Raw genomic sequence first — 13615 nt, 5'->3', positions numbered from 1 at the left:
TTTTTTTTCCCACCTAAGAAGCCTCCTCCTGCCCCCCAATGAAAAAGTAGGTGTCTGGCTCTGAACCGCGCATGTAGCAAGAGTCGAATTTTTTTTTTTTTTCACCTAAGAAGCCTCCTCCTGCCCCTCAATGAAAAAGTAGGTGTCTGGCTCTGAAACGCGCATGTAGCAAGAGTTGAATGGGGGTCCCTCGCAGGCTGTCTACACAGCCTGTTCTCTAGGAGCCCTGGCCTCCTGGTTTCTGTTTTCCTAGATGCACACGGCTGCCTTTCTCCTCCCCATAAGTTCAAGGGAAACCTGGGGTGGATCTCAGCAAGAGTGGAGTTGGGGCCCCTTTCCCACGTTTCTCGGGGAATCGCTTCTGCCATGAACATGTATGGACACATTCTTTAGACTATCAGCTTTAATTCTCTCCCCCCCACCCCTGCCCTCCCCTCTCTCTCTTCCTCTCCTAGACGGATGTTTCCCAGTTACAAAGTGAAGGTGACTGGCCTTAACCCCAAAACAAAGTACATTCTCCTCATGGACATTGTCCCCGCCGACGACCACAGATACAAGTTTGCAGATAATAAATGGTAGGCACCAGAGTGGCAGGTGAGAAGGGCACTCCCCCGACCGACCCTTAAACGTTTTCTTGAATCCCTACTGTGTGCTAGAGGCTTTTGCTGCCTATCCCGTTGCATCCTCCTGACCTCACCCCGAGGGAAAGAAATAGGGGCCGTTAGTCCCCATTTTAGAGACGAGAAAACTGAGGCTCAGAGCAAGTAAAGTGCCTACGTCTATTGCTGCACCCGCGGGCTGTGGATTTCTAAAAAGGGTATTGTTACCACGCGCTGGAGGTATTTGGGGGTATAAACCATTTACAGTTACTTTTTATGAGTTACCCGCTTTGAACATGCCTTTTTATGAAATTGCAAAATCGGCCCGTGGTATTTGAGTAAAACAGGCAAGAGAGGAGAGGCCCATTCCTCGGGCAGCTTGCTCCCGTGGCTGCCAAAAGTGCAGAGGTTTGCAGAGGAAGCCCCCTCTGAAAGCCCTCAAGGAGTTTTCCAAGACTTTTTCGCACATCCAGGCTCCCAGAAACCCGCCGCTGGCTGCTAGGCAGCGAGAGGCTGCGAGGCCCCACGCGCATCACTCGGCAGCCCGGGGCTGGTGCAGGAACCGGCCGGCCCCTCGGGGCGCTAAGGCCGGGCGGTTCGCCTCTCCTTGGTCTAGGTCTGTGACAGGCAAGGCGGAGCCCGCCATGCCCGGCCGCCTGTACGTGCACCCGGACTCACCGGCCACCGGGGCGCACTGGATGCGGCAGCTCGTCTCCTTCCAGAAACTCAAGCTCACCAACAACCACCTGGACCCTTTCGGGCACGTAAGTACCCCCTGCAGCGCGGCCTGGCATCCTCAGCTCCATGCCTGCTCCTCTGTCTCCCTCCCTCCCTAACCCTTTCCCTCTCCCCTCTCTCTCCCTTCTTCTCGTCCAGTTCCTCTCTCTTCTTGGCCCCTCGCACCCACCCTTCCCTCACCTTCCCTCGCTCCATTTCACCCCCTTTATCCCCCTCCCCACCTTCTGGAGCCGACCTCCCTTTCTCTTTCCCATTCTTCTCTCTTTTTCTCTTATTTCTCTCGCCTTCTAATTCTCCTCCTTCTCTGTCTCCACCTCTCCCCATCTCAGACATTTACCCCTCTGCAGTCCTCCCTGTGGTCCACTATCCCATGCGCTGGTCTGTCTTTCTTGGGGGGATGAAGGTGGGGCCCCGGTTCCCAGGCCTGGGGCTCGTGCTGCATCCCCGCTGCCAGCCCCAACCCTCTGCCTTTCCTGAGGGGTGGGGGACATGGGGTGACCGAAGCTGCACATTCGGGCCTGGATGTGTTGAGGCTGAGAGCTGGATCTGCACCCCAATCCTGTTTGTAATTAGGGGTGGGGAGCTGTGTTTTAGTCCTGCAGTGGGCGTGTGTGTGTGGGGGAAACGTGTTCCCACTTACCCAGCGGGCACTCAGCACAGACGGCATAGAGACTGGACCACTGATGGGAGCCACATACCTTCTTCACCCGCTTCCAAACTCTGCCTTAGTGTTGGGATGGTCTAGCTGAGAGGGGGACCCCAGGCCACCTGCCCCATCTTTTACTGATGGATGAACCAACCCACAGAGGTGAACTCTTGCTGCTCCGGCCCCTTTTAGCTTGATACTCTTGGGCAGATCTGTTTTTTTTTTTTTTCCTTTCAAATTTCCTCTCCCCTCACCGTGCCCAGAGCAGATAAACCTAGACCAGGGGCCAAAACCTGGAGCCCCATTGGCCCCAAGAGTGAGGGGCCTGGCAGGCCCCCTGAAACTGTGTAGGATTTTGAGTGTGCAGACCCCACCCTCCAAGAGATGGATAGCTTTTAGCAGATGCTCCACAAGGCATCGCTCTTTTTTCCCCAAAGAAAAACAAAGGACGAATAAAACACTCGATTGGGGGGAAAATGTCCCCAAATCTCTTCGTTGGAAATAATCAAGCACCAAAACAGAACACCATCTCTGAGTCCGGAGTTTAGAACCCTTAGCTTGATGATTCCACCATTATCATTTGTGTTAGGGTATCTGACCCCCTAAACAGCCTAGAGAGGAGGACTGGGGGACAGAAACAGGCAGCCTTTGTAACTGGGAGTCCAGGAGAAGGGAGGGGACTTGTCCAAGGTCATACAGCTTGTATTTGGGTACAGGATTTGAGGCCAGGTCTCCAATCCCCAAAGTGGTCCCTGTCCGGCCATATTGTCTTTTTAGAGAGAACGGACAGATATATGATCCCCAGTTTGAGGACACGAGGGGATGGATGTGAATGGATTTAACCGGAAGGACAGTTTGTGGAGGTCCAAATGGGACTTGAGGGGCCTTAGGGCTGAAGCGCTGAACCCGCGGTGGGGGGCGGGGATCTGGGGGGGAAGGGGCGGCCGGACCCTCCACGGATCCGCTTCATGCAGCCTTCGCTGATGGGGAGATTGAACTGCTGACCACCGGTTCCCTTTTCGCGCTGTCGCTGTCGCCTTTCCATGTAAAGCAATATGTTCTGTCAGCAGCGTCCTGCTTGCTGACGCACCCCAGCGCAGAAATGACCTCGAGGGGGTCGTGCCTGCGGGTCCTGAACCGATCCTGTAGGTTAAGCGCTGGGGAGAGACGGGACTATTTTGTGAAGGTCCCGCGGGCATCTTCCGGCTGGCTGGAGCCCTTCTGAAGGCGGGGACCCCTATGGTGGGGGCCTCCGTGGGACCTTGGAGCCGGGATGCAGGACGGTCCCCCAGTCCCATTGGGGCTCTTAGTTTCCCCTCTGCGCCTCCGGGCGCGCCTTTGGGGTCGCGCGCGAGGGTGGACTCCTGGGGACCGCGCACAGCCCCGAAACCGAGCCCCGGGGACCCGGGCTTGCTTCGGGTCCTTCCCTGCGCGGGAAGAGGGAGCCGCGCTTTGCTCTGGTCTCTCCAGCTGCCACGTATTCCCGCCCCAACCTCCCCGGACTGCGAGCCTCGAGCCGTCGTCCTAATGAAATTAGGAACCATTAGATCGCCCTCGCGCTGATGTCTCCACACTGTCCCCGGCCGTCAAAGCAATTTGGCTAAGCCGGGACGATGGCCGCGTCGGCCCGGGGCGTCGGCGGCCCGCGGGGCCCCGCTGCGTCTCTCTGTCGCCACGTCGCCCGCGCCGGCGTCGCTATCGGCCAGGGAGGCGGCCGGACCCCGGCGGCCGGAGATTACAGCCGCGCGGCCGGGTTCGGGGAGGCGCGGGACCCTCCCCCTCCTCCAGGCGGGTCTCGAGGGTTGGCCCAAGAACCCTGCCCCAGGGTCATCAATGCAAATAATCAAAGGCACAGACAGGACCTCGCCGCTCCAGCTTGCGGTCGGTCTCGGGGAAAACGCAGGCCAGATTTTCAGCCCGTTAAGCGTGGCGACTCGCCCATTCGGTGGGCATCGATCAGAACGTTTTTGATCAACGTTAGCGGTCACAGCCTCCCAGGAGCATGCAAACCAGGCATCATCAGAACAACAAACTCGGTTTACTAGCAAGGATGCGGGTCTGTGTGAATAATCCTGCTCCGCCAGGGTCTGGATCCTGGAGGCTCCCCCACCCCCCACTCCTGCTAGTGACTCTAGTGGTTGTAATAACAGCGCAGCTACAGCAGTCAGACCCCACCTTGTCCCTGCGAGCACCCCAAATACGGAGAAGATTGCAAGGTAGGAGAAAAAGATTATGCCCCCCCAAAGTGCTGTCTGGGACCAAGTCTGGAGATAATTCCAGTTGTGGATCCTGAAATGTTGACTAAGTCGCAGAAAGGCAACCTCAAGCCAACCAGGTCCTTGTCCCACGGGGAAGGTGGGGACGGTGCCTCCCCCACCCCACCCCCAATCTCACCGTCCTCAGAGTCCCAGCCCCTAACCCATTATCCTTTTTCATTGACTCCACTTTGTACATTTTCCAAACAAAGGGCCAAGCCCTTGATTTTTATTCCAGTTCTGCCAACGCTTGATCTCTTCCTTTGCATCTCTTAGAGTTTTCTTTTCTTTTTTAGTGGAGGGGGTTATTTGTATGTTTGATTGTTTATTTGTTTGTTTCTTCTCCCTTTTCATTCCAAAACTGTCACCCAGGCGTGCCCCAGTACACCAGATTCTTGCTCCAGGCTCGCATTGGTCCCGTTGGGGGCGGGAAGGGCCCTACGCAGGGGAGTTAATTTATTAAGCAAACTTTATTAAGAATTCTGATTTACTGCCGTGTGTGCTTTGGGTAGATTCCTGGAATATTACCCTGGCTTTTTCGGTTGGAAATTGTCATTTTTGAAATGTTTCTTTTTAATGAAATCACTGGCCCCTTTTCAAAACAGGAGAAAAAAAAAAATCGGACTATTTTTCGAGAGCCTATATAAGGAGGCTAATTTGGGGGGATGGGGTGGGGTAGAGAGCCGGGTTTTATCTGGAAACAAAGGGGTGTTCATTTTTCTTACAATCTCATTTTCTTTATTATTTTTAGATTATTCTAAATTCCATGCACAAATACCAGCCCAGATTACACATCGTGAAAGCGGACGAAAATAATGGATTTGGTTCAAAAAATACTGCTTTCTGCACCCATGTCTTTCCTGAGACAGCATTTATCGCGGTGACTTCCTACCAGAATCACAAGGTAAGCCCAGGACCCCGTGCCAGGGAACCAGAGGGCCTGGGCTGCCTGCTCCTTCGCCTGACTCTGCAGGGGTGTCTACACAGTGGGCGTCAACTTCTATCCCCGGGGGCTGGGAATGAGACAGAGCCGCAGCCTAAGAATTGTGGTTGTTTGTACTATATTCACTGGCTTCTTCACAGATTCGCGCTCTCTCTCTCTCTCTCTCTCTCTCTCTCTCTCTCTCTCTCTCTCTCTCTCTCACACACACACACACACACACAAACACCAATTAGAAAAAAAAAACCTCGTCAAACCATAGATGCCCAGACGCTCAAGAAGGCATCCCACAGCACTCATGAAATGATCAGTAAAAAACACATCACTTTACTTCATGACTCCGTGCTCTGGGGTGGAGGCCTGGGGCCACCCATCCCGGGGACACTTTTCCAATGGGGTCAATCAACTTCTCCCTTCCACTCTGCCTTTTGGATGCATTTCAAGTCGAATCTGGGCAGGTGGCAAAGTTACCGGAAACCTTGGGTTTGGATTTTCCAGATGCTTCTCTAATTGGTTTCAGCAATTACTGCCCCTGGACCACATGCTAAAGCATGGTTTGCACTGTTAAAACAAAAACAAAAACAAAAACTGATCAAGCTGTGCCACCAGCAGCCTAGACCACCGCTCCTAGGACTTAGACAGGATTCTGCAAAACCACAGCCTGGTCTTTGTGTGTCTGTTTGGAGGGGGGGGGGTGCGGGGGAGTGCGGCGTGCACGTGGCCAGTGAGTTGTTTGGGAGAAAGTGGCTGCAGCTAGAAGTGGGGTGATGCCAGAATGATTGTGTCAATGTCAGACCCCACGCTGTTTTGAAATACAGGCCCTGCTTTGGGCATTTCAAAGCTTGATAACTATATTGGAACATACGCCCCATAACTGCAGGCTGGGGGAGCGTTATTTAGTCTTCCTCATGAGAAAGGGTTCGTTCTGACTTGTCATGGTTCATGTCTGTTCTTTAGAAACCTGAGTGCATGTGGATCCGTTGTATTGGTGGGGGCAGCAGGACTGAACGATTCCTAAGGCTGGTGATGAAAGGATCTGGAATCTGAAATGGCAAGATATGGGAGCAGGGGAGGGGCCTCTGCTACTGCCGAGCTGTAAACTGTTAAGAGTATTCATAGTGATTTGGGGTTAGAGGGCCGTTTGTAGGGGAGAGGAGGGGTCTCCATATGGGAATCAGTGAGAGTGGGTCCCATGGAGAACTTAAAGAGATAGACATGAGATGGTGACACCTCTCCCCCTCCACAGCGCCTCTCCCACCTGCAGGAGAGGACACGTTGGGGGTGAGAAGCACCCGCAAGCCTCCAGTCACCCAGTGAGGGTCATGCCAGTCCAAACAGGGTGTCAGCTAAGCGCCCCCCAGAGAAGTCAGGGCAATTACAAAATGCTGTGGGCCATCTCCAAATTCAAATTGTCAGTGACCGGGCCAAACTGTGATGGATAGTCTCTTCCAGGCCACAAGGCCTGTCTGGGAACCCAGGTCACAAGAGAGCTTCTCTCCAGAAGAAAGCTCATTCCCCCTAAAATGCAATTACTTTTTAAAAGGGAAAGAAAATTTTTCTGAGTTCTCCCCAGAAGAACCAACAGGAGCCAAAACATTAAGACTAAATGTCTTGAAAGTTGCAAAATTATTTCAGGCTAATTTTGAGTCTGGCTGCTAGAAACCTGTTTCTTCTGTGGTTGCTGTAAACTTATGTTTGACTTTGTGGTGACAGTCACAGGGAGAAAAAATGGAAAAAAATGCAATATATATAGGCTTAGAGGGTCCAAAAATATGTAGGATTTTTTTTTCTTTTTTTTTCTTTTTCTTTCTTTCCTTTTTTCTTTTTCTTTCTTTCTTTCTTTTTTTCTTTTTTCTTTTTTTGCCAAGAAAGCTCATGTTCATACAGAAAGGACAGGAAGGGGTGTACACATGACAGTGACCTGAAGAAACCTGTGGGTGTGCTCAGATCCTTTGGCGAAAATTCTAAGCTCTGTGTAGTTAAGATCTTGGGGTCCATGAGGTGTGGGTCGATGAGAGGGAATTCTCTCTCTCTTCGTTTACAGCTCTATCAAGGCATAATTGTCATACGATAAACTACAGTATTGGAAGTATACGATTTGGTAAGTTCAACTCATATCCAGGAGACTATCACCATAACCACTTCTGAATATACCCAACACACCCCAAATTTCTTTTTCCCCCCTCATTTAAAAAATTAAAAATTTTGAGGTAACATTAGTTAATAGCATTATGTAAATTTCAGATTATAATTCTCTGCTCTGTCAGATTTCTATTCTTTAAAAACACGTCTTCTCTGATGAATAGGTTTAGCGATCTACGTGAATGAAAGCCCAAAGGGGTGTGTGTGTGTGTGTGTGAGAGTCCTGAGCACGAACTAGGAGACTGTGTGTCTAAATGCTCATGGATCTAAAAACGTGCATCTCCAAATATACATTTGGATATTTACGTATCCGATGACCCCACAAAGGGTTCACACACAGGGTTTGCTTCTTTTCTTTTGGGTCGGTCCAGGGAGCCCAGTTGAGCTCTGCATACGGGTCTTTTTAGCCAGCCTGACATCCGGAAGAAGGATTTCACGGGAGACGACTTTCTGTCACTCTCCCCCGTATGCGGTTTCCCCCGCTTTTCAGTTGTATAGAGCCAAAGGCACGAACTTTCTTCATCAGGAGAAAGCCTAAAGCAGTACAGTTTCCCAGTTCAAGTCCAGGGCTGCTGCAAATGTTCCCCGCGTGGATATATGATGTGTGACTTAAATCAGCGGGCCAGGCTGAGCGTGATTTGTGGACTCTGTCTTGTTACTTTATTGTCCCACCTGGACCGGGTGTTGAGGCTCCTGACTTCATGGGTAGAAGTCACCTGAGCTCTTACTCACCATCTCATGGGGTTCAGGTGGGACTCTGGAGGCAGACTGCCCGGGTTCAAATTCGTTTGACTTTGGGCAAGTTACTTCACTCAGTTTTCCGCATCTGTGAAGTGGGGGTAGTGGGAGAATTATTTGTTGTTATCGTTGTAAGGGTTACAGGAGATAATCCGTGGTAAATGTTGCACGGGCTGCGGCACAAGAGTGAGCACAGAAGGTTGGTGACAATCGCATTGATTGACTACTTAATGATCAATTTGTTAATGGGGCAACTCCACCCAAAACGCAGGCTCTGGAAAACACTTTCCTACCCTGTTTTAGAACCTGAAAGACTGAGATTTTAAAATAAGTTCTTATTGCTCTGTGGTTGAAAAACCACAAAAGGTTAGTCTTTGTGGTTTAGTTAGTTCATTCGCTGATCATGTGGTCAATTCAAGGACTATTTGCCCAACGTTATGCTTTGGATAAGTGAGCGGGAAAGAAAAGCAATCCGGGTGATTAAATTGCAAGAACAGTTTGGAAAAATGCGAGCCACCGACGTTTGGTCAGAAGGGCTCAGTGCCTTCACAATGACCTTCACTGCTAGGACGCAGGTACCAGGTGGAGGCAGGTATGTGGCGGAGTTCATTTCTTAGGCTGCAGTCACACGCCGGGTACCACAGGGCTGTTAATGACACGACATATTTCCTCAGCCCAGCTGCGACCCTAAGCTGGATTTGGGAGTTATTTCCCCAGATGGTTGACAGCTTGAAAAAGATATTTAAAAACTCGAATCTTCCCCAGTGACGTTCACTCTGTGAAACGCGTTTTTGTAAGGTTTTCGCTGCAGTTGTCAGCAGCTCCCGGAGCGATCCCTAGAAATATTTAGGTGTTAAAAAAAGGTCACGTGGGAACTTCGTTTCCCTGCTCTGGCAACAATGGCCGTGTATGCGAGCACGTCTATCCCCCGATATTAACTTACTTTGCCATTAAAAGGCATTTTCCTCCTGCTTAAATCATTGTGTAAGGAGCCTGTATTTATGAGGTATGAGCTTTCTGGTTGGGACCAGGAAATGAACCCCTAATAGAGAGACATAATTAAGATTTTTGGCCCTCGTGAGGATTTTTTCTTTCCTTTTTTTTTTTTTTTCAAAAGCAAGAATTCACAACAATTATTCTCATTAATTTTTACAACCTCTGTCTCACTGGTTGGAGCTGGCATTTATATTTGTTTTTTTCCCTCCACCTCCAACCCTCCCCTGGATATCCGGTTTTATGCTCCTTTTGGAGGGAGTACGTTTGTATGACTAATGGAAGTCCCCTTCAGGGGGGCCTGCTGGTAGAATTCAGAGATCCCTGTGTCTCTGTGTGTTTGTGTGCCCGTGAGTAAGCTAGCTGACTCGCAGCACATGAGAGGGGAATTTCAAGGACGGGGTTATCATATATATCGAAATGAAGATGACATTTTGATTACGAAATAAGATGGACATTTTCACCGGAAGCCAAGCTTGTATGTTGACATTTCTCGAGGGAAATTCTTATGTCCTGTAGGCATCTATACTCAGTGTCCAGAGCAAGACGTATGTAAGGTCAACACACCTAAGTGTCTCTACAGCAAATTGTGCTTATCCTAGGCAATCGTATTTTTGGAAGCTATGGTGATCAGTTCAAGAATTAGGTAAAAGTAAACTGAGGTGCAAAGAATGGGTTTGAGCGAAAGATTTCACCTGATGAAATATCAAAACTCACCCTTTTTATGTTTTCTCTAATTTTTTTTTTTTTCCCCCTTAAGCTCTTGGCGGAGCAGTGATGTCGTGGACTAGGCATTAATTAATTCAGCCCTGAAGCCACATCCCCATTTGTCTTCAATACTCTAAGGGACTGGCTTCAGTGACTGGGGGTGGGGTGGGGGATGTAGAGAGACGGGCAAGGATTCCCTCCACACCCTTTTACGGTGATCTAATTTTTACTTAACTTTTCGAGAATCTTTCCTTTTTTTAGAAAATGATTGTGAAGAAGTCGGTCACATTTTATTGTGACAAAGCCGGAGTGGGAAAAATCGCCCTGTGAGATGGGCTTTTACACTCAAGATAGAACTGGATTCAGGACAGCACATTTAAAAGACTGTATTTTAAGGGGGTTTGGTAGACTTGTCTACTCATTCTGAACTGTCAAGTCGAAATCAGAAAGCTGCAGGAATGGGTAGCATTTTTTAAAAAATTAGGGAGGAGGGAATATGTAGACATATAAGTACCCATGCGTGCAAAAGAAATGTTTTTTAATCGATTTTTTTAGAGCAGTTTTAGGTTCCCAGGAAAGTTGAGCAGAAGGTACAGAGAGTTCCCACATGTTCCCTGTCCCCCTCCACACACACAGACTCCCCCACTATCCATGTCCCCCACTAGAGTGGGACGGCTGTCACAATCCATGAACCTGCACCGACATGCCGTGTCCCCCAAAATCTGCAGTGTACATTATGGTTCACTCTTGGTGGTGTATGTTCTTCAAGTCTGGACGAGCGTATAAGGACCCGTAACCACCGTTATTGTGTGATACAGGATACTTTCACTGCCTTAAAAATCCTCCGTGCTCTGCCTGTTTGCCCACCCTCAATCCTGGCAGCCACTCATCTTTTTACCGTCTTCACAGTTTTGCCTTTTTCCAAAATGTCATATTGTTGGGATTGTACATTTTTTAAATGTTAAATGTACATATATTTCTATTGTGAACGCACACACGTAGATATATAGTAATTTTATATTCATTATAGAGTCTTTAGAAGACCTCCATAAGCAATCTGTCTTCTAGAAAACAGAACATACGAGAATGCCTGCCCCTCAGTGGACAAATTAGAGGGTGCCTTTATTAATTACCCCTGGTACAGAGTTCCTCAAAGGCTATAACTGTACTACTGGGTGTAGATGTGATTTTTGAGGGGGGGGGGCGTTACTTGAAAATGATAGAATCATAGAAAGTTCTCTTTCGATTCATCTGTCAGGGAGAGAGAGCCTTAGTTCAGTATCCACGTGTGTTAACTACAGCTCTAAAAATGTTTAATCTTCCTTTGCCACAAGGAGAAAGTAGGCCTTGAGTTGAGAGCTTTCTGCGGGGACCAGTAGAGGGAATTGGATATATCTGTTTTCTTTTTCTTGAACAGCAAGTGATTCTAGTTTGACATCTAGAGAAGGGACGTAATACTTCGTATGAAACGAATTTAAGTAAGAAGTGGTTAGATTTAAATAAGAATATTAAGCGGACCGGTTCCCAGGTGCTATACAGAGATGATATGGAGACGGCGAACTTTCAATGATTGAGCTTTGGTGAATGCTGCCCTGGTGACTTGTCACAATTCACTTGCAGTGTTTTAGGAACTGCTTCTAGCAAATGCTATGTGGACACATTCTCTGCCCCGTATCTGGTAGCGTTCATTCACGGCAGTAGACTCTACGTGGATGGTTTCCACGAAAGTTCTGGGCCTCTAACCAAAGACCCGCTTCTACTGCTAAGTTTTGTACATTGCAACAAAACTTTCCAAGAAGAGGGCTCTCTCTTTCTTACCTAAAAAGAAAAAAACAAAGAGCTTCGGAAGCTACTGGATGGCTACCACATATGTTATAATTCTATGGGTTGGTGTTTATTTCATTAGACACCGTTTTCCGCCCGAGCCAGCAAAGTCTATACGTGAAACTATGGACTGAACACGAAATGAGGCATGGTAGGATTTTGAAAGCAGTAGTCAAGTCCTTCCACATGGAGACTGCCACGCTGCAGGGTGTGTGACGCCGTGCCAAGATGCACAGCTTTTCGAAGGAGAAGCAGGGACCAGCCCACCGAGGCCTGGTTGGCGTTTGAAACACACAATCCCGAGCTTCAACAGCAACGATGAAACCTGGCTATGATGATGCAGAGTATGACTTTAATTAACGGGCAAGCCAAATCTAGTTCCCCCCGCCCCCGCCATTTTAAAGCAATCTGATGGAGAACATTTTTTTTTTTTTTCAAAGCTTCCTCCCGAAGTGGTAGGTCTCTTTGACGTGACCGGCTCAATTTGCTTTTCTTGGTCGCCAGAGGCCGCGTTTTCCATGACGCATTCTTAGCTCACGTCCTGAGGTAGTCTTGTAGCAATCAAGGGAAAACCAACTCTCTCTCTCTCTCCTTCCCTCAGATCACCCAATTAAAGATTGAGAATAACCCCTTTGCTAAAGGGTTCCGGGGCAGTGATGACATGGAGCTGCACAGGATGTCAAGAATGCAAAGGTAAGGGAGTGGGTTCCTCGCTCCTTCCTCTCCACATACCCCCAAATTACCCAGGTGAGCCAGCAGCAACATGGCGCCTCCCTCCACCAGCCATCCTGCACCGATCAGGCACCGAGAAACGGGGCCCCGTTAGCCATTGAGAAAAAGAATGAGCCTTCTCGAATCCCACTTTCTGATAACCCTCACGTGTGGTTTCCTCGACTGTGCAACCCAGAGAGTGTATTTTCTGGGGGGAGAAAGTACGAGAGGATTTGGCCTCCTCCATCTGCCTGGGGGACAAAGCTATCATGTTCTCCTCTTTCTTTGCTGTGTCTGTTTTTCTAGTGACATCCTCGCTCTTTTTCTTCCCATAAGTCGCAGCCGACGAATGATTTTCTTCCTGGCAACAGCTCTTGGTAAATGAAAGGGAAGTTAGCGACTTGATTTCCTGGGGGTGAAATACAGACAAACTTGACACTATGTGGTGTCCAGGGCACTGAGGGTTTGGGAGCTGGTGATAAAAATTGCTCGGTATTTTTACATATCCTGTGGTCACAGTTGCTGATATGATGAATAGAAGGGGCTGTAGCAAATGTATATAGTGGGAATTTGGTCTGATTTTGAAAGGCTTGTAGAAGCATTGCCAATTTTTTCAAACTCTCCCTACCTCTTGATATGCTTCCAAAATAAGTTACCATATGGCAAGAGAATTAGAAATACATCTTGATCCCTTTGACCAAGAACGTTGTTGTTGTTTTTTTTGTTTTGTTTTTTAATTTTCGTCCCTTTCGATGGGTTTCGTGTTCCAAAATAAAATGAGGTCATTCAGGAAGCTTTTCTTTATCCTTTCTGGAAGACACGAAAAGAGAGAGTCAGGCAGATGGACAGACATACTCATTCAGAGGAAGACGAGAGACCTGAGAGAGAGAAAGAAAGGCAGTAGCGTTGTGGTTTCAACACTGGGTTTAGAAATACACGTCGTGGAAGTTGTTTTTACATCGCAGGCTTATCAGATTCAACTTTGCATACTTTTAAGGAATAAAAGGCCAAAAAAGGTGAAGGGGAATAAGGTAGAAATTTCCAGCTATACGTAAGTCACGGGGATGTAATATACAGCATAGGGAATATACTCAATAATGCTATAATTGTATGAATATACTCAGTAATGCTGTTCTAATTGTACAATGACAGAGAATGGTTAGATTTAGTGTGATGATCACTTCGTCAGGTGTATGAGTGTCGACTATGTCGTACACCTGAAACTAATATAATATTGTATATTAACTATATTTTAATAAAAAATAAAAATAAAATAATACGCCGTTATCTTTGGGTAGACGCACTTACTCCACTCATTCCT

The 13615-nt window shown here is 48.4% G+C and overlaps 1 protein-coding gene across 1 annotated transcript in view; it reads left to right on the top strand.

Annotated features, from left to right (window-relative positions):
• TBX5 (T-box 5) overlaps positions 1-13615 on the top strand; it is a 44773-nt gene that overhangs the window by 8393 nt on the left and 22765 nt on the right. The window contains exons 4-7 of the mRNA XM_006908582.1: positions 456-575; positions 1216-1363; positions 4990-5142; positions 12185-12276. Of these exons, the coding sequence (XP_006908644.1) occupies positions 456-575; positions 1216-1363; positions 4990-5142; positions 12185-12276 (513 nt within the window). The remainder of the gene's footprint in view (positions 1-455; positions 576-1215; positions 1364-4989; positions 5143-12184; positions 12277-13615) is intronic.

The sequence above is a fragment of the Pteropus alecto genome, unplaced genomic scaffold (assembly GCF_000325575.1).
Source record: "Pteropus alecto unplaced genomic scaffold, ASM32557v1 scaffold113, whole genome shotgun sequence".
Lineage (NCBI taxonomy): Eukaryota > Metazoa > Chordata > Mammalia > Chiroptera > Pteropodidae > Pteropus > Pteropus alecto.
Note: the sequence above shows the minus strand (reverse complement) of the source record. Positions and strands in the feature narration are given on the sequence as shown.